The sequence below is a fragment of the Cnephaeus nilssonii genome, assembly GCF_951640355.1.
Source record: "Cnephaeus nilssonii genome assembly, chromosome: 21".
NCBI classification, from domain to species: Eukaryota; Metazoa; Chordata; class Mammalia; order Chiroptera; family Vespertilionidae; genus Cnephaeus; species Cnephaeus nilssonii.
Window position 1 is genome coordinate 26,262,061 of NC_137092.1, and position 20,442 is coordinate 26,282,502.

The 20,442-nt window shown below is 36.7% G+C and overlaps 2 protein-coding genes across 6 annotated transcripts in view; one reads left to right on the forward strand and one right to left on the reverse strand.

The window, feature by feature from the left end:
- The window catches only part of RNF2 (ring finger protein 2), a 63,613-nt gene extending 61,290 nt beyond the window's left edge, over nucleotides 1–2,323 (forward strand). For all 3 annotated transcript variants that reach the window (XM_079761346.1, XM_079761345.1, XM_079761344.1), the window contains 2 exons: nucleotides 572–743; nucleotides 1,176–2,323. In XM_079761346.1, the coding sequence (XP_079617472.1) occupies nucleotides 572–743; nucleotides 1,176–1,277 (274 nt within the window). In that variant the 3' untranslated portion in view covers nucleotides 1,278–2,323. The remainder of the gene's footprint in view (nucleotides 1–571; nucleotides 744–1,175) is intronic.
- A 151-nt stretch (nucleotides 2,324–2,474) lies between these two features.
- Nucleotides 2,475–20,442, reverse strand: part of TRMT1L (tRNA methyltransferase 1L) — a 31,844-nt gene continuing 13,876 nt past the window's right edge. Inside the window, exons 10-15 of one of the 3 annotated variants that reach the window (XM_079761338.1) lie at nucleotides 19,266–19,456; nucleotides 17,820–17,898; nucleotides 13,015–13,181; nucleotides 12,313–12,375; nucleotides 11,149–11,275; nucleotides 2,475–11,046 (exon numbers count right to left, since the gene is read on the reverse strand). In XM_079761338.1, coding sequence (XP_079617464.1) covers nucleotides 10,794–11,046; nucleotides 11,149–11,275; nucleotides 12,313–12,375; nucleotides 13,015–13,181; nucleotides 17,820–17,898; nucleotides 19,266–19,456 — 880 coding nt within the window. In that variant the 3' untranslated portion in view covers nucleotides 2,475–10,793. Of the gene's footprint in view, nucleotides 11,047–11,148; nucleotides 11,276–12,311; nucleotides 12,859–13,014; nucleotides 13,182–17,819; nucleotides 17,899–19,265; nucleotides 19,457–20,442 lie in introns of those variants that run through there. The other 2 variants (XM_079761339.1, XM_079761340.1) reach the window with 2 other exon arrangements.

A 20,442-nucleotide genomic window follows, 5' to 3' on the forward strand; every position in this document is an offset into this window, starting at 1 on the left:
CCTCCTTCTTAGAGGAGGGAGAAAAAAGGGTCACTTAAATTTCTTAACAATGATACTGGGGTGCCAATAAACATCAGAATTCTTGCTGGTGAGGATGACCCTGTATCTCAGCATTCTGCCTGCCATTGAGTACAGATAAACATCAAATATTTGCTCAGTGAGTAATTGATGAATATAACATACTTAACCCCCAAGGTTAGCACTTTTATGCTCGGTCTTCAAACACCACAAAATTGATGAATTTTTAAACAATAAGCAATTGGTCATATTCTTGCTGCTGTAGACAGCAGAACTTTGATCATTGGGTTGAGATATTTGTTCTTTTTCCTCAGTACTGTGTATATTTGTTTGATTTTTATCATTTTATATCACATTTTATGGATGCTTTTGTGGCCTGGTAGATAGTATACTTTCAATAAGGAATTTTTAGATAATAGATGATTATAATTTTTGGTACTATTTTATCAGTAATAGAGACATTTACATTTTATAGAAATGTATTAGTCCTGTAATCTAAGTACATTTTCATTATTAATTTAGAAATTAAATTTCTAATGATTTATTTTTCCAGATACATAAAGACTTCTGGTAATGCCACCGTTGATCACTTATCCAAGTATCTGGCTGTGAGGTTAGCTTTAGAAGAACTTCGAAGCAAAGGAGAATCAAACCAGATGAACCTTGATACAGCCAGTGAGAAGCAGTATACCATTTATATAGCAACAGCCAGTGGGCAGTTCACTGTGAGTATCTATAATAATAAAAATGTAATCTGCTAATTAGACCGGAAGACCTTCCAGACGAAGCCGCGCAGCGAGGGCAGGGGCAGAGGCAGAGGCGGCAGCAGCGGGGGCAGGGCCTCTTGAATGAATTTCGTGCATTGGGCCTCTAGTTTAAAATAATAGGCCATTGAAACTGGAAGCAAATTAACCATCTGAGAGTGGCAAATGGTGGGGTGGGGCCTAATAAAATGGCGCAGGATAGGATCCTGACACCCTGAGAGATAGAAAACAGGGTAGTTAACTTTTTGATATGTCTTATGAATAGTATAAGTGACAAGAAGTTTATCCTAAGCTTTTTTTTAAAGGTGGACTTTTAATAGTGAGATGTTTGTTCCATCTCACTATTACTATGCTTTGAGTTTTCATAATTCTTTCTCTTTCTTGTTGTTTTAGGTATTAAATGGCTCTTTTTCTTTGGAATTGGTCAGTGAGAAATACTGGAAAGTGAACAAACCCATGGAACTTTATTATGCACCCACAAAGGAGCACAAATGAGCTTTTACTAAAACCAGTCTGGATAATGAACTTTTTTTATAGCCTATTTCTTTATTATTAAAGATGTATCATCATTACTTTTATGGACACTATCTTGGATATGTTGTTCAACTTCCTTCCTGAGCCAGCCTCGTTTATACTCTTAGAATCTTTTCCCCTTAATTTAAGATTTCCCTTTTGGAAGGGACTATAGTTATTCAGAACCTTTTCTTTCCTTTTAAAAATATATCTAAGTAGTATGTCTTACAAAGTATGGTTTCATTTGGAGCACTCTTTGACCCAGGAATTTTCATAATTTTGGATTCTTTTTTTTTTAATCTCACCTGAGGATATGTTTTATTGATTTCTACAGAGAGAAACATCAATGTGAGAAACATTGATGGTTGTCTCCTGTATGTGCCCCGACTAGGGTCAAAACTGCAACCTAGGTATGTGCCCTGATTGGGAATTGAACCTGCAACCTTTTGGTGTATGGGATGATGCGCCAACCAGTTGAGCCAGCTGGCCAGGGCATGATTCTGTATTCTTAAGATTCAGTTGGCCATCTTTTTTCCTCCCCTCAAAAGTTTAGGCCTTATATAATGTGAAATAATATGTATTTTGACTTTTTTCCCCTGGAGTCTTGTATGTTTATAGTTTTCTATATAAGTTTACTATATAAGCTATAGTATCTTCATGAAGACCAAGGCTCAAATTTACTGTGTTCAAAAATCAGTTCTCATAGGATTATTATTTTCATGGTCTCTCTCTCTCTCTCTTTACAGAAAGGTTCTTTATGAACTTAGTTCTTTGTCATGCAATGTTATTTTTTCCCATTTCTCCCCTACTCTAATTTTGTAATTTCTGATCCTGGGAAAGAATCAAACAAAATCTAAAGTTCAGTTGAGAACTTGGTTCATTTACAGATTTCACTGAAGAAATACTATATTGGTCTTATGTAGTCTCCAGGTATATATTTAAAGAGGTCTTTTTTTGTATTCTGTCAGTGCAGTTCCTTTATTATGTATGTTTGATGATTTTTCCTATTAAAATACCAGAGATATGGAGATATTTTGCACTTTAGCCTTGATGAAAAGTACAAGATATGTTCAAAGCTTCCCCACTTCTTTCTATGTTGGTAGCTATGTAAGCTAAGAATAACATGGCATATGAACTAACATGGGGAAAATGTTTGCTTCTGTTTGAAAAATATGTTTAATATTTTGAGTTGCCATATATCAGTTTATAAATTTGGTGCTTTGCTAATTACACTCTAGAGAAGCAAATTAACAGAGCTTAGACTGCCTTGATATGTAGTAATAGATAATTCTGTAGAAGGATGTCAGCCAGGAGGGTAAAAGTCATTGTCTCCTTAATTTAGTTTTATATTGAGGGACAGTGTTCAGTGTTTGGACCCAGGCGGCTTTATGATGGCAGGTCAGAAATAAGATGGGATTATGTGTTGTTTTTCATCCCTGTTCTGATTTCAGGTATATTTCCAAGTTTGTATTATCACAGTATTTACAAAGACATGTTTGCATTGAGAAATTGACTCTACAGGGTTTTTGCCAGAGACTAGTCCTTCAGAACCATAACTAAAGTCTTATCTAGACCTTGAAACTATTTATCTGTCATTTTTGACATTTTGGGGCCAGCTTGAGGTTTTAAATCTTCAACCCAATATTAAAACGTAAAGGCTTATTCAATTTTTTACCATTTTACTGAAAATACTTAAAATCCGTTTTTATAGTTTTTTTTGGTAATCTGTGCCATGAAATTTGAAAACCATGAAAAGTCACGGGAAATTTTGTATTCAATTACTTTTGTTGTTGTAATGTTACATTGTATAGACTATCAATGCATGCCCACTCAATATAACTCTGGTTTTGTGCTATAACTGTTTAGATTTTATTGGTGACATTAGATTAGTGGTTGCATTAAATAACTAAATTCCCATTGTGATTATTAATTGAAATTTTGTCTTTAAGCAAAAAGTTATTTGTGAATATAAGCTTTGTGCTTAGAAAATGTATGTGTTTATATTTGCCAGTTTGGGGGTGGATGTAAATTCTGCATCATTAGTGAATTCATTCGGATCTGTAGTCTTTTGGAAAATATAGTTCTAGATATTTGGTAGATATTATAGAGATTTGATAGAGTATTGAGTGCAGTGTTGTATGTGTGTGTGCTTGTGTTTTGGGGGTGGGTACTGTTTATCATTACTACCAACCAAGATTTTATAAAGTATTATCTAAATAAATTCTGTAACCATCATCTGTGTTGAGGAACAAAAGGCTCATCAAATGTGGTGAGGCCTTTGGATACATTATCATTTAAAAATTTACTAGGGTAAAATATATATAACCAAATTTACCATTTTAATGATTTTTTTAAATATACAGTTTAGTGGCATTAAGTACATTCACAGTATCATGTAACCATCACCACTATTTCCTGAACTTTTTTTTTAATCATCCCAAAGAAACTGTACCCGTTCAACATTAGCTCCCATTTCCTCCCCCCACTCCAGCCCCTGGTAACCTCTGTTCTACTTCCTTTCTTTGAATTTGACTATTTTAGTCACCTTATGTAAATGGAATCATAAAATACTTGTTTCTTGTGTCTGTTTTGTTTCATGTATTATGTTTTGAAGTGTCATCCATGTTGTAACATGTACCAGAATTTCATTCCTTTTTTTGGCTGAATAATATTCCATTTTATATATATACACATTTTGTTCATCTGTTGATGGACTTAGATTGATGGACATTTTTTGCTATTGTGAATAATGCTGCTATGAATATTTTGCGTGTGTATCTGTTTTAAATTCTTTGGGGTATATACCTAAGAGTGAAGTTGCTGGATTGTACGATAATTATGTGTTTACTTTAAGGAATCCGAAACTTTTCCAGAGTGGCCATAGTATTTTACATTTCCACCAGCAAAGTACAGCAAGGATTCCAATAGCTCCACATCCTCACCACTTGTTTTTCTCTTTGATAGCTTCTAATGGGCGTAAAGTGTTATTTTATTGTGGTTTTGATTTGCCTTTCTCTACTGGCTTGTGATGCTAAGCATCTTTTCATGTGCTTATTGGCAATTTGTATATCTTCTATGGAGCAGTATTTATCCAAGTCTTTTGCCTATTTTTAATTATTTTGTTTTTGTTGTAGTTGATATATTTTGAATATTAATTATCTGATACATTATTTGCATCTAGTTTCTTATTCTGTGGGTTGCCTTTTCACTTTCTTGATAGTGTCCTTTGATGGACAAGTTTTAAATTTTGGTGAAATTCAGTTTGCCTTTGTTGTTGCCTGTGCTTTTGGTGCCCTATCCAAGAAGACATCACCAAATCCAATGTCATGAAGATTTTCCTATATGTTTTTTTCAAGAGTTTTATAGTTTTAGCTCTTACATTTAGACTAGTAGCCCATTTGCAGGAAGAATCCTGCAAGCGGCTGCCGCTGCGGCCGTGTGCGCCGCCGCCGCCGTTGCGGCCTCCGCGCCTGCATCCGCGCACCACTGCCACCCGCCCCGCCCGGGCTTTCCCTCTGGCAGCCACCTTGCTTTCCGCTTTTCCTCCCTCTTCCTTCTAAGTTGTCTTCAGTCTTCACTCCTCCCTCCCTCAGCGTATGCAAATTGACCGCCACCTTTGTTGAGTAATTTGCATACTCGCCCTGATTGGCTGGTGGGTGTGGCTCGGGCGTGGCAAAGGTGCGGTGAATTTGCATATTACTATTTTATTAGGTAGGATTTTTGATCCATTTTGAGTTTTGTATTTGGTGAAAGGTAAGGATTCAACTTTGTTTGCATTTGTTGAAAAGACTGCCCTTTCTCCATTGAATTGCCTTGGCAGTCTCTATTCAAAAGTTAATTGACTATATGTGAGGGTTTACTTCTGGACTCTGTATTCCACTGGACTATATGACTGTCCTTTTGCTAGTACTGTTGTTGGAGAAATAAGTGGGCCAGATTTTCCTGTTGCCTGTGGGTATGGGTTGGCTCTTGCAATATTTTGAGAAAATGAATTTTCTAAGATTCTTATTGGTGTGGACTTACATTTCTCAGGTTGCGAAGTCATATGCCTCTTTAACCCAGTCCTGAAAAAGGTATAGGTGGGGGTCAAGCAGAGCATAAAGGAGGGCCGTGTCCAGAATTTCAGTTCCATGGTGGAGCTGGTCCGATGGAGCATTAAGCTAAAGTCCTTTAGTCCTTTAGTCCATGTGGAGTCCACATGGCTGTGGGCCACGTGGGCGAATGCAGGGGAGTGCACACCATGCAACAGGAGTCTCGAGAGAGTGAACTTCCTTTGTCTAGGAGTTTAAATATCCAGGTTGTGTGCCCTATTCTGGCCACTGACTTGTTCCTAGGTGTGACTGACAGGTAAGCATCTTTCCAGGTCACTCAGACTGGGCATGCATCTAAACTGCCTTTGTCCAGTCCCTTCCCCTGTGGATCAGCAGGGAATAGACTTGGAGAGTTTTAAATTACAGCTTTCTAGCAAAGCTGTATAAATGGCATGTCTGTATTATCTAGTCTTCCCTTTATTTCTTCCCTGTTAATAATAACCAGGCTATTACAATGGTCAGTACCATACTGTTTTCATTACTATAGCTTTGTAATAGTTTTACCTATCATTTTAAATCCTCTGAACCCTATGAGGAAGACAGTATTTCCCTTGTACATTTAGGAAAACTGAAGCTTAGGATTCTGACTGGGATAACTAAATACAAAATAATTAAAATGCCAGATGAGAAAAGGAATCTTTTTTTCTTTTTTTAAATCCTCACCAGAGGCCATTTTTCCATTTATTTTTAGCGAGTGGAAGGGAAGGGGAGAGACAAAGAGGAAACATTGGTGTGAGAGACACATCGATTGGTTGCCTCCCACACGCACCCTGGGGATCGAGCCTGCAACCCAGTTACATACCCTTGACTGGAATCGAACCTGGGACCCTTTAGTCCACAGGCTGATGCTCTAACCCCTGAGAAAAACCAGCTAGGGCCCTCATGCAGGAGGCAACCAATCGATGTGTTTCTCTCACATTAGTATTTCTCTGTCTTGCCCTGTCTCTCGCCCTCTCTCTATAAATCAATGGAAAAAAAATCCCCATCACATTTCTACTTAGAAATACTTGCTTTTTTAAATATTAGAAACAGTATAAGAAAAGAATATTAGTGTGCAATTGTAACTATAAAAATGGCTTCCTTGAAGTGCTTCTGAATCAATGTAATTAAGGAAATTATGAAAACTGCTCTTCCGTAAAAGCATGAGAACTGTAAAAGTTGTCAAAATCAACTTAATCTATTCAGTAAAAACTAACAAGTTTTGTAGCATTTTTAAATTGCCCTATCCCGATTTTCTCAGTTCCAGGGTAGACTTGAAAAGGAATAGCCTTGTAACTATAGCAGCTATGAAACCCAGCAGTTTCGTAGCCTGAGAAGTGGGTTGAAGCTCTCCCATAAGCCCCATTACAGGGAATTGTCATGGTTTGACCGGTTTGGTGCCTCACTGAAAAGCTTTATTCTCAGAGCTTGTCTTTATTTGACCTGACACCCCTCACTCTGCAAACAGCCCCATTTTCAAAAACAGCTGCAGTTGTTTAATGTAGCAGCTACCTTGAAGCAATGCTAAAAACAGGCTGACAGAACCAGAAAGGAAAAGCTGAGGGATGACATACCTGTAAAGGTTTGGAAAGGCTCCAAGATATTCTTGGGACTCTAGAGGGTGACAGGCATGTGCAAGGTTGAATTCATACCCAAGAACAAAATGGAGGCACCCATCTAAGCTGTAGCAGAACTTGAGGCTCTTCAAGCAGGAAGTGAAGGTGAAGGCACAGTGTAAACGTCATGTTGGAGTGTTGAAGGCATATTTGAAAACATTCACAGAGCACTTCATCAAGGCTGGGGTAGTTACTGTTTCAGGGCACCTAATGAATTTTCTGTCCAACCTTTAGCTGACAAAGCAGAATATAGTGCTCATATACAGCAAAGAATGCTCACTTTGCAGAATTAGTGCAGGTAGATTACTAAACAAACAGCAAACTCGACAAATCCCAAGGATGTGAAGGGATTCTTTTATCCAGCATTGCCCAGTCATATTTCAAATATCTAGTTCCCAACAAAAATTTGCATAACATGTAAAGAAACAGAAAAGTGAGAAAGCCTAGATGTTGGACTTAATGTAACAAAATGTTTAAATCAGCTTTTAAAAATATGTTCAAAGAACTAAAACCATTTTAAAATAACTAATTTGAGAACAGTCTTTCGCCAAAAAGAGAATAACAATAAGGAGACATTATAATAACTAAATAAAAATATTGGGTTGGAAGTATACAATAAGTGAAATAAATCCAACAGAGGGGCTAATAGATTTGAACTTTGAACACAGAAAAATGGAACAAAGGAGAGACCTGTGGGACACCATCAAGTGTACTAACAGTCCCAGAGGGAGAGGAAGTAAAGGGGCACTTTATGTATTTGAAGAAATGCTTCAAATTTCAAAATTTGGTGAAAAACAATCTACATCTAAGAAGTTCATCAAATGCTAAATAACAGAGAAACTCTGGGAAACAGCAAGAGAAAAGTGACCCATTGCATACAAGGGATCTTTGATAAGATTAACACTCAATTCTCATGAGAAGTCATGGAGGCCAGGAGGTAATGAATGAAAGTGTTGAAAAGGCAGTGAATCAAGATTTCTATATGAAGCAAATTCTCAAAAATTAAAGATATTAAGACATTTTGTCTGGAGCGTGGCATTCTGAGAACTGAAGTAAGAATTTTGTAAAGATTTGGATGAATCTGTATCCTAAATCCTTTACTCCACTGAACCTCACTTAAAATGGATGTTTCCTGTTTTGGTGGATGACCCCTTCAGGGAGTTAGTTACCTGGCAAAAAGCATCCCATCTGCTTTATCCCTACAATCCCTCATCTTCAGATCCCAGCATGTTCTGGGGACAAGTACAAAGTACCTCCTGAAAGAATGCTTTTTTGATCCTGTATACTGATGATTTATGGAGAAGACCTGTGGAAATAGATACCAAGTATGTTAGATCTTGAAGTAAGGAACATAAATTGGGTCAAATTATCAGTATGGGTACACTTACACTAGAGAGTACGTCAACTTGAATAGCTGGGAGTGGTTCTGTTCACCTGGTTGAAATTTTGACTCAGCAGTGCCTCATCTAAATTGGAGGTGAGGTGCTAAAAATTCCCTGATACATTATAGAGAAAGGAAATCAAAGACTTAGAAGGGGGAATGTTGGAGAGGATTTATTTTGTGATTGGAGGGACTCTCTACCATCATTGAGAAATGCCCTGGTGAGAAGAGAACTAGCACTCTGAAGAGCTTTATAATCTAGTCTGACAGGACTTTGTGGCCTTGGCTAATTGATCATATGAGCCAAAGGACCAAAGGGGTCTCATTTGATTTATCTAACTGAAAACTGCAGGTCACTACAGCTACTAGAGAAGTTAAGATCCCTTATCCATTTCCCAGGCCTGATTTAATTCACATTTCCAGAGCCCACTGAGAAAGGACCCTGCCATAAGTTTGTATTATGTATATTCCTAGCCTTCTCCAAAGTCTGTGGCCATTTACCAGAGCAGTTATTTTTGCACAAAGGAAAGAAATCCCTAGACTTTTAGAAATTACTGAACACCTGGTCTTAGTTCATTTCTGCAAACTATTCTCCGGTGATTAATGAAGTTTTAACCAAAATCCACCACAGTGGCACCCAAACCCTTCACGTTACTTCTCCCATTTCCTGAGTCTATGGTTAGAGTATTACCATAAGCAATTAGCAGAGCCAACACACTGTAAGAACTAGTTTCTTGTGTTTACCAAATTTTAAAGGAGTGATACAGCTGACTTTATGTTCCAAATTATTGTTGGTATGCAAACAAGGTGCTAATGTAGAATTAGATGGAATTTAAAAGGATTTCCTCTTTAGGTTGATGTAGTTCCAAACTACTTCCTACCAAGTAGTGAAGTTAATATAGATAAACATATATTTTAAATAAGTTATTTGCATATTTTATATCAAATTAGGCTCCTGGTGTAAAATTCAACTTCATTATTCATCAAAATGTTACGCTAAGCATTTAGCAAAATTTGAAACTGATATTCAACAACATACACTAAATCAGATGGTCCAAGTACTGATTTGCCTTTGGATTTATAGTAATTTTTATTTTTTATTTTTAGTAATTTTTATCTTTATATAAACAAAAAAGTAATACCATTTCTTTTTGTGCTCATTTGTGAGTTTAATTGTAATTGGCAAGAATTATAGTTTTATTATGGTCATAATAGAAACAAATGCACTTCACATATTCCTTTATTTTACCAAAATGTATGATTCCATTAATTGAAGGGGAAAAATCCTCCAGGACTATGCTGTAATAACACAAAGATTTTCCCTGGATTTTTGTGTATGTCACTGGAGTGCTTTTCTCTTATGCAGTGTATTAAAATCCTTCAGTTATTTCTCCCCTTTCATCCCCCAGCTTCATGCTTATAAAAAGTTACTTCCTTTAACAAATACTTCAGGGTAAATATGGATTAGATCCTTGAGACAAAAATCCAAACTTTATACTAAATCCTTTCATCGAAACTCATATTCAAATGAAGTAAGAACAATATTAACGGAAAAAAGATTTTTGTTTCAACTAATTTTCTTAATTATGTTAGCCTGGTCTACTTTATACAAAAAAAGAGCATGTACACACAAAAAAAACACACAACCAACCAAACAAAAAAAACCCACAAATTCAAACAACAACAAAAATCCACCCCCAAAACAAAAAAGTCTCACTTTATAACTTCGTAAGTTTTACATCTGAGGTAGCACAACCAAGCGAATGAATATTGTACATGCATTAACTGAGGAACTTGAGATCACCCAATTTGTTTATAACAAAATCTCTTCTTGAGAATTTCAGTGCTTATGAACAATTATTATAATTGGAACAGTCGTCTCAATTGATTTTGACAAACTATTCTCAAGTGTAGTCATCTAGACCTTAAACTTAGAAAAAAATGGATTTCTCTCAAGTATTTAATTTCTCAAAAATTAAAAGATTAATGTGGGAGAGGTGTGATTTCTTAAAAGCAGGAATGTATTTTAACTTCATAATTGTGAAATATATTAATGACCTGAAAGGACACTGTTCTTCCTATTCTATTCAGCATCAACTTATGCAGAGATGTGACTTACGTGACACACATAAAATTCCAACACTTTGCATGTGAGAATTTTCTGAGTTATTAAATAGTAGGTGATCTCAGTCATAAACTTGGCTTCATATGAAATATCTTCATTACAATTTTAAGTTTTCTTTAAGAAAAACTTGGAAAGCCTAACTCCCAAACCAGTTAAGTTAGAAACTGCTACTTTTTAAAATGAAAACAGGACTTTTTTATTTTTACATCACTGAATTGAAAGAATAAAAAAAGAACTACAGTTGGTATGGAGAAGTATTAGGCAGACAATCTATACAGATGTATGGGAATACATACTTCTCTACTTTTACCATCTTCTGCAACTGCTTGCTTCTGCTTTGTCATTCACTGACATTTCAACCCTGTCAGCTACTGTGTCTTCTGAAGTAGATTGGACATGGCCCTCTGACTGTCCTCCAGTGTAGGTGGGGGTGCTGTACTTTAAAAGGATAGATTTAAACTGCATCAGAGGTGCATCTGTACGAACACCCATTGGGTCAAAATGAGTTCGGCTCACTCTAAAGCCTGCTTGAGAAAGATAGCACAGAAACTTTTTTAATCTGCAGCAAGAAAAGGGAAAAAAAATGAGGTTATAATTTTGTTTAAACCACTGTGTCATTAAATTATAAAATATACACGTTGCCATTGACTGGCTATCTTACTTTGGCATATTCATCCCTTTAATGCTGTGTCTGTGGATGTTGTAATAAAAGGGAGGATGTTCAGTACTGGCATCAGTCTTTTGTTTCTTGGCTAAATTTGTGATTGTTTCAGTACATTTTCTTTTTCCTGAAACACACAAATACAAAGTTAGCATTCTCTTAAAAATTACAAACCAAATACTTTTATAACTCTATGCTTTCTCAAGTCCAAATCCTCTGACACACACCATTTCAACCTATCCAGTCTTAAGTCTTAAGAGAACTCATTGCAAGAAGAAGATATTTTCATTTCCACTATCCTTAACTGATATAATTTTAATATTTAACTATTTGCTGAGTCAGAACTTACTTTCTACCTTCTTGAATTTCAAGCCTCAATTCTATTTTCATCTCCTGAAGAAAGCTATTTGAATTCTGGGCCAATCACCTCACAGACTTCATTACTATCAATACTACTCAGTTTAAGTTCTTTGATTGTTTCATGTGTGTAAGTCTTTTCTGTGTGTAAATCTCCCCCCCCCCCCCCAGATTATATTATATTATCCTGGGGATAATGCCCTTCCATTTTTATACTTGTACTCTCTACCGAATGCCAATATTTGATGAATAGGTCTTCAATGAATAACCTGCCCAAGGTTATACAACAAACAACACAAAGAAGCAAAATGATGCTCTTAAAGATAATGCTCATTACTGTATACCATACTGCCTTTTTCTTACCTCTGAAAGAGAAATTAAGTATGCATACATCCCAAATTATAAGAAAGGCCATACAATAAATTCTTATGGCTAGAGAATAGATCTTCTGGTTAATGGAATTGTTATGCATCATATGGTGATGAAAAAGTTTAAAAGAATAATAAAATTTAATCAACTCTATCAAACAACTTGATCTTTTGGTTCACATGGTTCTTTCAAGATAATACAGTTCTTTCAAAGGGATGCATTATATATCAGAACTATGAACGCAGTACATGTTCATAGAAATTTTGGACTGTGTAAATGCCAGATAAACAAGTTTTACTGTAATTAGGTTGTCAGTATAATAAAAAAATGCACTGTGAAATAGACTACCAAAGAAATCTCTTCCTACTCTTTTGCTGTCTGTCTTTTTGCACTGATACATACATATGTACATATTCATACACATATATACATACATACCTTGTGCAATGTAATTATCTGTTGTGGTATCATCTGTAGTTTTAATAGCTATACCACATTCTTCTAAAATAAAAACAAATGGGAATCACAAAATATTTTACAGGATGTTAGCAAGTAACAATTCAAAGTTTAAATAAAAGCTTATTACTAAATTATATCCACACTGCTTTTCTGAATATATAGATTCTATGGCAAAACAGGGCAAGAATTACATTTTTAATTCTCTATAACAAATGCTGCTTCTAATGACTTATGAGAAATGCTAGGCTGTCTAATAGGCCAGATAAAAACAACAAAAGCCTATTTATACTAAAGAGAAAATAGAAAAAAAACGTAGTTTTACTGACTGATAAGTGTATATCTTAGTTTCTATGTCTCAATGGCTACACCACTCTCAGAATTCCTTAAGGTTTCTCTTTTTAAAAAGCAGATAAGTGTAATAAAATCACAATAGACAGTACTTTTAATGTACTAAAATTTTTAAAATACATACTTTTATCTTAATAAAATCATTATTTCAGGTCCTGAATATAAACCTGAAGAAAACTGTGCAATTAAAAATAAAAATTAAAACAATTATGATCAGACTCATTAGAGGGGATTTAAAAGCACTTATACTGCTTTTGATTATAACATCAAATAAAGTTTAAAAAGAGTATTTTGGTCATTTGTAAGCTAGTAAACTAGTGTTAAATTGGTTACCTTGCTTGGTGAGATTTGAAGGTGAATGAACTGAAAACTGACTTTGAGGAGTACACTCTGACTCAAAGATTAATGTCTTTATTAGGGGCTGAATGTCATCTAAACCATGGTGAAGAGATTCAAATAGCATTCTTTTGAGAAATCCAGTATTGAAGAGGGAGCTTGACCTAAAAAAACAAAAAAATCCCAAGAAAATATAGAGAATTGGGTTTGAGAGAAATCTTGTCTTAAATAAGATACATAATTAGTTATATGACTGATTAAATACTGAAATTAAAAAGAACTTATGATTTAACTTAAAATTGTTTATTTTCTATTTCTTCATTCCTTTTTATCATGTTAGTTCTCCAAACTAGTGTTAGTCAAGGAAATTTCATTCATAGTTAAATCAACCCTCATAATGTGTATACCCCTGTGTTACATATAGGTGTGGAATATACACCAAAGTATAAAATACAATGTTAAGCCTATAAATCTAGACAGTGGCATAATATAATGCAGAATTAACAATGCATATTCCTGTAACAGTAAATATTCCATGTGTTTATGGAATTAAATGAGATGGCATGCATAAAATCTCTAGAACAAAGTATATCCTTAGTGAATGGTAGCTATTATTACCAGGGTTAGCGAATACATGATTTTAAGTGTCAAATGAGCAATCGATGTAAGGTTTACTAAAAGGGAATTTAGAAGTAATTGGGTTGAAGCATTTAAAGAGAGACTTCAAAGAAGTGGGGAAAGAAGAAGAGATTCTGGATGAGAGTAAAGGATGATGGCTTTGAGTGAGGAAATCATAAGGCTTGGGAACTCAGTCTTGGGAGTGAGACAACCCAAGTTCTTGCCCTGTCTGAGCTGCCAAATTTTGGAGGTCAGTTTTAGCCAGCACTTAAAGCACTTTGTCCTAATTTTCTCATCTGTAAAATGAAGGACTTGGGCTAGATCTTCCTTCTGGATCCAGCAGCCTGTTAATTCATTTCCCCAGTTCTGAAGTCAGTGAGTAGGATCAACATGTAGCAGATGACATAGGTAAGAGAGTACCAGAAGGTAAGACTAACTAGATCATTCTTTTTTTTTTTTTTTTTAATAAATCTTTACTGTTCAGATTATTACAATTGTTTCTCCTTTTTTCCCCCCATATCTCCCCATCACCCGGTTCCCTCCTCCCCCCCCCCCGTTGTCCTTATCCATAGGTGTATGATTTTTGTCCAGTCTCTTCCCATACCCCCCACACAGACACCCCTTTCCCCCTGAGAATTATTAATCCACTCCCATTCTATGCCTCTGATTCTATTATGTTCACCAGTTTATTCTGTTCCTCAGATTTTTAATTCACTTGATTTTTAGAATCACTTGTTGATAGATATGTATTTGTTGTTCATAATTTTTATCTTTACTTTTTTCTTCTTTTTCCTCTTTTTAAAGAATACCTTTCAGCATTTCATATAATACTGGTTTGGTGGTGATGAACTCCTTTAGCTTTTTCTTATCTGTGAAGCTCTTTATCTGCCCTTCAATTCTGAATGATAACTTTGCTGGGTAGAGTAGTCTTGGTTGTAGGTTCTTGCTATTCATCACTTTGAATATTTCTTGCCATTCCCGTCTGGCCTGCATAGTTTCTGTTGAGAAATCAGCTGAAAGTCGTATGGGTGCTCCCTTGTAGGTAACTAACTGTTTTTCTCTTGCTGCTTGTAAGATTCTCTCTTTGTCTTTTGTCCTTGGCATTTTAATTATGATGTGTCTTGGTGTGGTCCTCTTTGTATTCCTCTTGTTTGGGGTTCTGTGCGCTTCCTGAACCTGTAAGTCTATTTCTTTCACCAGGTGGGGGAAGTTTTCTGTCATTATTTCTTCAAATAGGTTTTCAGTATCTTGCTCTCTCTCTTCTGGCACCCCAAAAATTTGGATATTGGTACGCTTAAAGCCATCCTGGAGGCTCCTTATGCTATCCTCACACTTTTGGATTCTTCTTTCTTTCCGTCTGTCTGGTTGGGTGTTTTTTTCTTCCTCGTATTCCAGATCTTTGGTTTGACTCTTCGGGTGCGGTGGTCTACTCTGTATATTCTTTATTTCAGACAGTGTATGCATAATTTCTGACTGGTCCTTTTCCATTTTTTTGGTATTCTCATTTAGGTCCTTGAAGGTCTCTTCAAGTTTCTCAGCGGTTTTTAGAAGATTCTTGAGTAACCTTATAAATATGGTTCTGAACACTGTGTCGTCCATTAGTTTGCTTTCATCCATCTCTCCTACTTGTGACATACTTCGATGTCTCCACATTTTGGCTGCCTCCCTGGCTTTTTTTTTTTTTTTTAATATATATATATTTTATTGATTTTTTACAGAGAGGAAGAGAGAGGGATAGAGAGTTAGAAACATCGATGAGAGAGAAACATTGATCAGCTGCCTCCTGCACACCCCCTACTGGGAATGTGCCCGCAACCAAGGTACATGCCCTTGACCGGAATCGAACCTGGGACCCTTGAGTCTGCAGGCCGACACTCTATCCACTGAGCCAAACCGGTCTCGGCCCTCCCTGGCTTTGTGTGGTCGGTGACCTATAGGGGCCGGTAGCTCAGCTTCCCCAATCACCCTAGGTAGTCGCTCTTGGTACTCCCCTTTGTGGGCTGAGTGGAAAGTCTTGGTGTAGTTAAAAGCTCTGATTGCTGTTGGTACACTGGGAGGAATTGACCTCCGGTCCAATTGGTTGTGAGGGCCTGCTGTGTCTATAACGGAAGAATTGCTGTGCTGGAGACACAGTAGGGCTTTGGTGCTCACTGAGTCTGCCTCTTGAATGTGTCCCTTATGAGAGTGGTTGAAATCTGGTGTCGTCCACACTGACAGAAAAGTCACTCTCACTCTCCGACCGATGGCCGAGAGTCCCATAGGCGTCTGGGTCCCCCGCGTGTCCTCAGAAACTGGAGTTCAGAGTGGTTGGGATTGTTGGTATCACTGGCAGGAGTTGATCTCCAAGCCAGTTGGCTGTGAGGATCAGCAGTGTCTCCGCTGGGAGAGCTTCTGTGCTCAGCTTGGATGGGGCGGAGTCTCAGGGTGGCGCAGACAAGCTTTGGTTTCCCGTCTGCTCCGCCCTAAGAGGGGCGGTTTCTCCGTGCCCGAATTAATGGCTGCGTGCCTCTGAGAGAAGGCAGCTTTCAAGCCTCTCCCGCTGCCTAACAGACCAGTTTCTCCCCAGCTGGGGCTGGATTTCAGTGCAGACCAGAGGTTTTGTTTTTCTCCCAAATGAGAAATCCAGTCACTGGGAGGGCTGTGCTCAGCTCGGATGGGGCGGAGTCTCAGGGTGGCGCAGACAAACTTGGTTTCTGTCCCAGCCGCCCTAAGAGGGCAGGTTTCTCCGTGCCCTAATCAATGGCTGCGCGCCTCTGAGAGAAGGCAGCTTTCCAGCCTCGCCCGCTGCCAAACAGCCCAGTTTCTCCCCGACTGCAGCTGGATTTCAGTGCAGTCGGGAGGTTTTGTTTTTCTCCCAAATGAGAAAGCTAGCCACGCAGTGTCTGCTGCCCTCCCTCTCCGCGCGCTGTGAGCAAGCCTGCCGCGTATTCAGCCGCCCGCCCTTTCTGCGCTCACGGATCTCCGCACCTCCACAGCTCCTGAGGCTCAGCGTCCCCCTCTCTTTTTTCTCTAGTTGTAGGTTTTCCACTCTGCCAGCTTTCCGGTGGTTCTGGACGGTGTGCGCTCTGTTTTCCAGTTGTAGTTTCAAAATTGTTGTGGCAGGCAACAATTAGGTGTTTACCTTATGCCGCCATCTTGGTTTCTCCCTAACTAGATCATTCTTAATCTAAGGCCGTGGTCGGCAAACTGCGGCTCACGGGCCACATGCTCTTTGGCCCCTTGAGTGTGGCTCTTCCACAAAATACCACAGCCTGGGCGAGTCTAGTTTCAAGAAGTGGCGTTAGAAGAAGTTTAAGAAATTTGGCTCTCAAAAGAAATTTCAATCTTTGTACTGTTGGTATTTGGCTCTGTTGACTAATGAGTTTGCCAACCACTGATCTAAGGGTATTAACATAGGCTAAAGATGGAGTGGTGAACACACAATATAACATACAGACGATGTATTATAGAATTGTACACCTGAAACCTATATAATTTGTTAACCAATGTCACTCCAATAAATTAAATAAAGTAAAAAATAACAAAAAAGTTAACTAGACTTTAAAAAAAGATTTTAAAATGGGCATCAGCATGAACATATTTACCATTTGTGTTAATTTTTAAGTTTAGTAGGTGGCTAAACCTTGACCTTGTAAATTAATGAGGTAGATATCTGCAATGATTCTTGTCACAATGTTGTTAGGAATTTCTGTGTACAAAAGCACACATACATTAAAAATTTGCAATTGTGTCCCATCTAAACAACTAAAACAAAAGGCATTTATTTGCATATGCCCTTCTTAAAATTAATTCCTCAAAGACTTTTTATATTAGTTGACTCTTCTATAAAAAGTTATTGTGATCACTTTATAACCACATCCTAGAGTTCTATAATTATCAAATAAAAATAAAAAAGCCTAATTCTTACTATTTAGAAATGAATTATAGTTTGCAGAACAGCCAGGCTTCTCTTTAATTCCACTGCCTCTTAGCACTGTCACTAACTTGGGGGAATAATGTTATAGAAAAATCTGAAAACAGAAAACACCTCAGGTACATAGGGGGAGAAGTTGTAATTATTTGCCTAGACTTGAGAAAATTCAATCAAAATTTGTTTGTCTTTTACTTCACATCATCAAAAGTCAGCAAACAAAATCAATATATAAATCAATTCTGAATATATTATTATTCTTCGGCACACATACCATAGCGGTCCAAGTTCTATTGCTGTTTTTCCAGGCATGCTTCCATGACAGTTACAGGGCAGCTGTCTATAAGGGTTTTCTGTGAAAAGATTAAAAGAAATCAAAGCAGAAATAATAGATACATAGTAGTAATTGTTATAATAATCTGCAGCTACTATATACTGAGAATCTTCTATGTGCCAGATATTGTGCTAAGTATTTTGATAAAATCTCAATTATATAGATCAGAGGATTAAAGCTTAAAACAGATTATAGAAATCCATGTCAAACAGATTAGAGACCTTTTAGTTAGTACATGAAATTAAGTAGGAGAAGGTCTTTTAAAATCAACTGATTGGGGTAAAATATACATGCAATAAAATGTGTACATTTTATATGGAGAGGTTAATGAACTTTGACAAATATATATATATCCATATAACTGCCATCCCATCAAAATAAAGACATTTCTCATATTAACTCTTCTGCAATTGGGAAGAAAAGAATTACCCTGTTCCCTAGACCTGATTCATAATCAGCCCCAAAATGTAGGCTAGAAGAATCTAATTCAGTTTAAAGAGCAATGAGGCCCGATAAAATCACAAGGAAATTGGGGAGGTAGTTTCCAAGATGGGGCAATATTCTAGTATGAACTTTTTCAGTTCATTTATGGTCCAGAATAGTCACTTTAAATCAGACTCTCTGCAACAAATTTCACCCAGTCTCTTCCTAGATGGATCATGCACTTCCTTGGAATGGCTGGATCTGATCAGTCTTCGAGATATCCAGAACCCAAGGCTATGGTGGTAGGGACATAGGTCTTCAGCTTCTCGCTATCTGATATCAATGTTATTCAGTGCAATTAAATGGTATAATACAAAGTGTGAGATCTTATTTTAGATTTACTTAAAGGCTCTGTCACTTTTTCCTAGGGCAACTGTTTCTATATCCTGGAAAAGCAAAAATAGAAACACCTTTATGAGGGCAAAAGCCAAATTATTTTCCTTGGTTCCCAGGCCTCGCATATAGTAGAGTCTCAATAAATGTTTATTGAATGAATTTTATAACTGATGGCTTTTATATTCAGCCAGAAACAGAGAGGTAATCCTAACTTATGTTCCTAAAATAAGTTAGTGACAGTCGAAACTAAGTTATTTCTAGATGTTTCAATGGAGGAGGGCAGAGCTAGAGAGCGTAAATCATATAGTACCAGTAAATAAACTCACACAAATGTCTTTTCTGTTGATGAAAGGAAATCCAGGATAGGAAATAAAGTTAGCACTGTCATCTTTAAAAATCAAAGGACAATATGTATAATTAGGGATGTGATAAAGGCTTATTTATTGGAGGCTTATACATAAACACAATTTCTTGTGTCAATTAGGGGAAAATAGGTAATACTTTCAACAATAAAGATTAAAGAAAATAAATTAGACACAGTATACAGTCAAAAGAGACTTGCATTACCTTCTACCATATTACCATCCTTCTGAAAAATTCTCTCTTCACACCACTGACAATGTATCAGATACTGTATCTTCTTGGCTGTTTCATCTGCAGAAGTAGGCCCCCTCAAAACTCTCACAACGACCAAGACAAAATGTTCCAGAGCCACTGCAAACAGTACTTCTATGCCTTTGTTACATCGAGCTGCAGCTCTGGGGGGAAAAAAATTAAGTTATTTTGGGTGCTTATCATTTTTCTTTGACATTATATTTATAATACTAACCTGCACAGTAAACTATGCGTAGGTGAAGGGAAAATAAGGAAAATTCAATTCTTAGCAGCATACTTTTAAAAGATAATTGCTATAACTCTTATACAAAAATGAAACACAGGAAATAAAGGATGCTTGCCAGAGTCTTCAGTAACTAGACATTTTCCTTTATGACAGCCTCTCAATAGGACTATAGGCTCTGGTTTTCAATGTCACTTTCTTTGTTGTCATCACCACCACTTTTCTGCCTTTTTACCTATTTTTTCTATAAAAGCTTCTTCCAAACAATGTTTACTGAATACTAGCTATATGCAGGGTAGTAAGCCAGCTGCTAAATATTCAGGGAAAAGTGAATAGGCAGAGTCCTTGCTACTATTAATTTTACACACTTCTGGATTAAATTCTACTTGATGCACCATTTATGTACTTACTTTTCTTTCTGCAGTTACACACTACACTTGGCTCATATATATTAATTTGAATTTGTTAATGTTATAAACATTTTTAAGTAGGTCATGGGCATGTATAAACAGAACACCAGAGTTTTCAATTAATTAGGAATAACGCTTAATATCTATGAAGTCTAATAATCTATTTATGCTGAGGTAGAATTTCAATCTAAATGCTGTGAAATTAGTTTTGAGGCCAGTAATTGAGCTAGCTGATTATTTATTATCTATACTTGCAATGTCCATTTATATAGCATAAGATTCTGAACAAAAGAGGTGCTCCAAAAAATATTCCTTTCTTCAAATGTTTAGAAATCTAGATGAGAAAGAGAGCTCTTTTTTTGTAGGCAAGATCATTCTGCACAATCAGGTTATAAGCCATCATTTTGCAAATTATTTGTTTAAATAAAGATTAGATGAACATAAAACAATGATGGTTTCTAAATCTAAAAACAATCTTTGCCTTCCCTGTTCATTA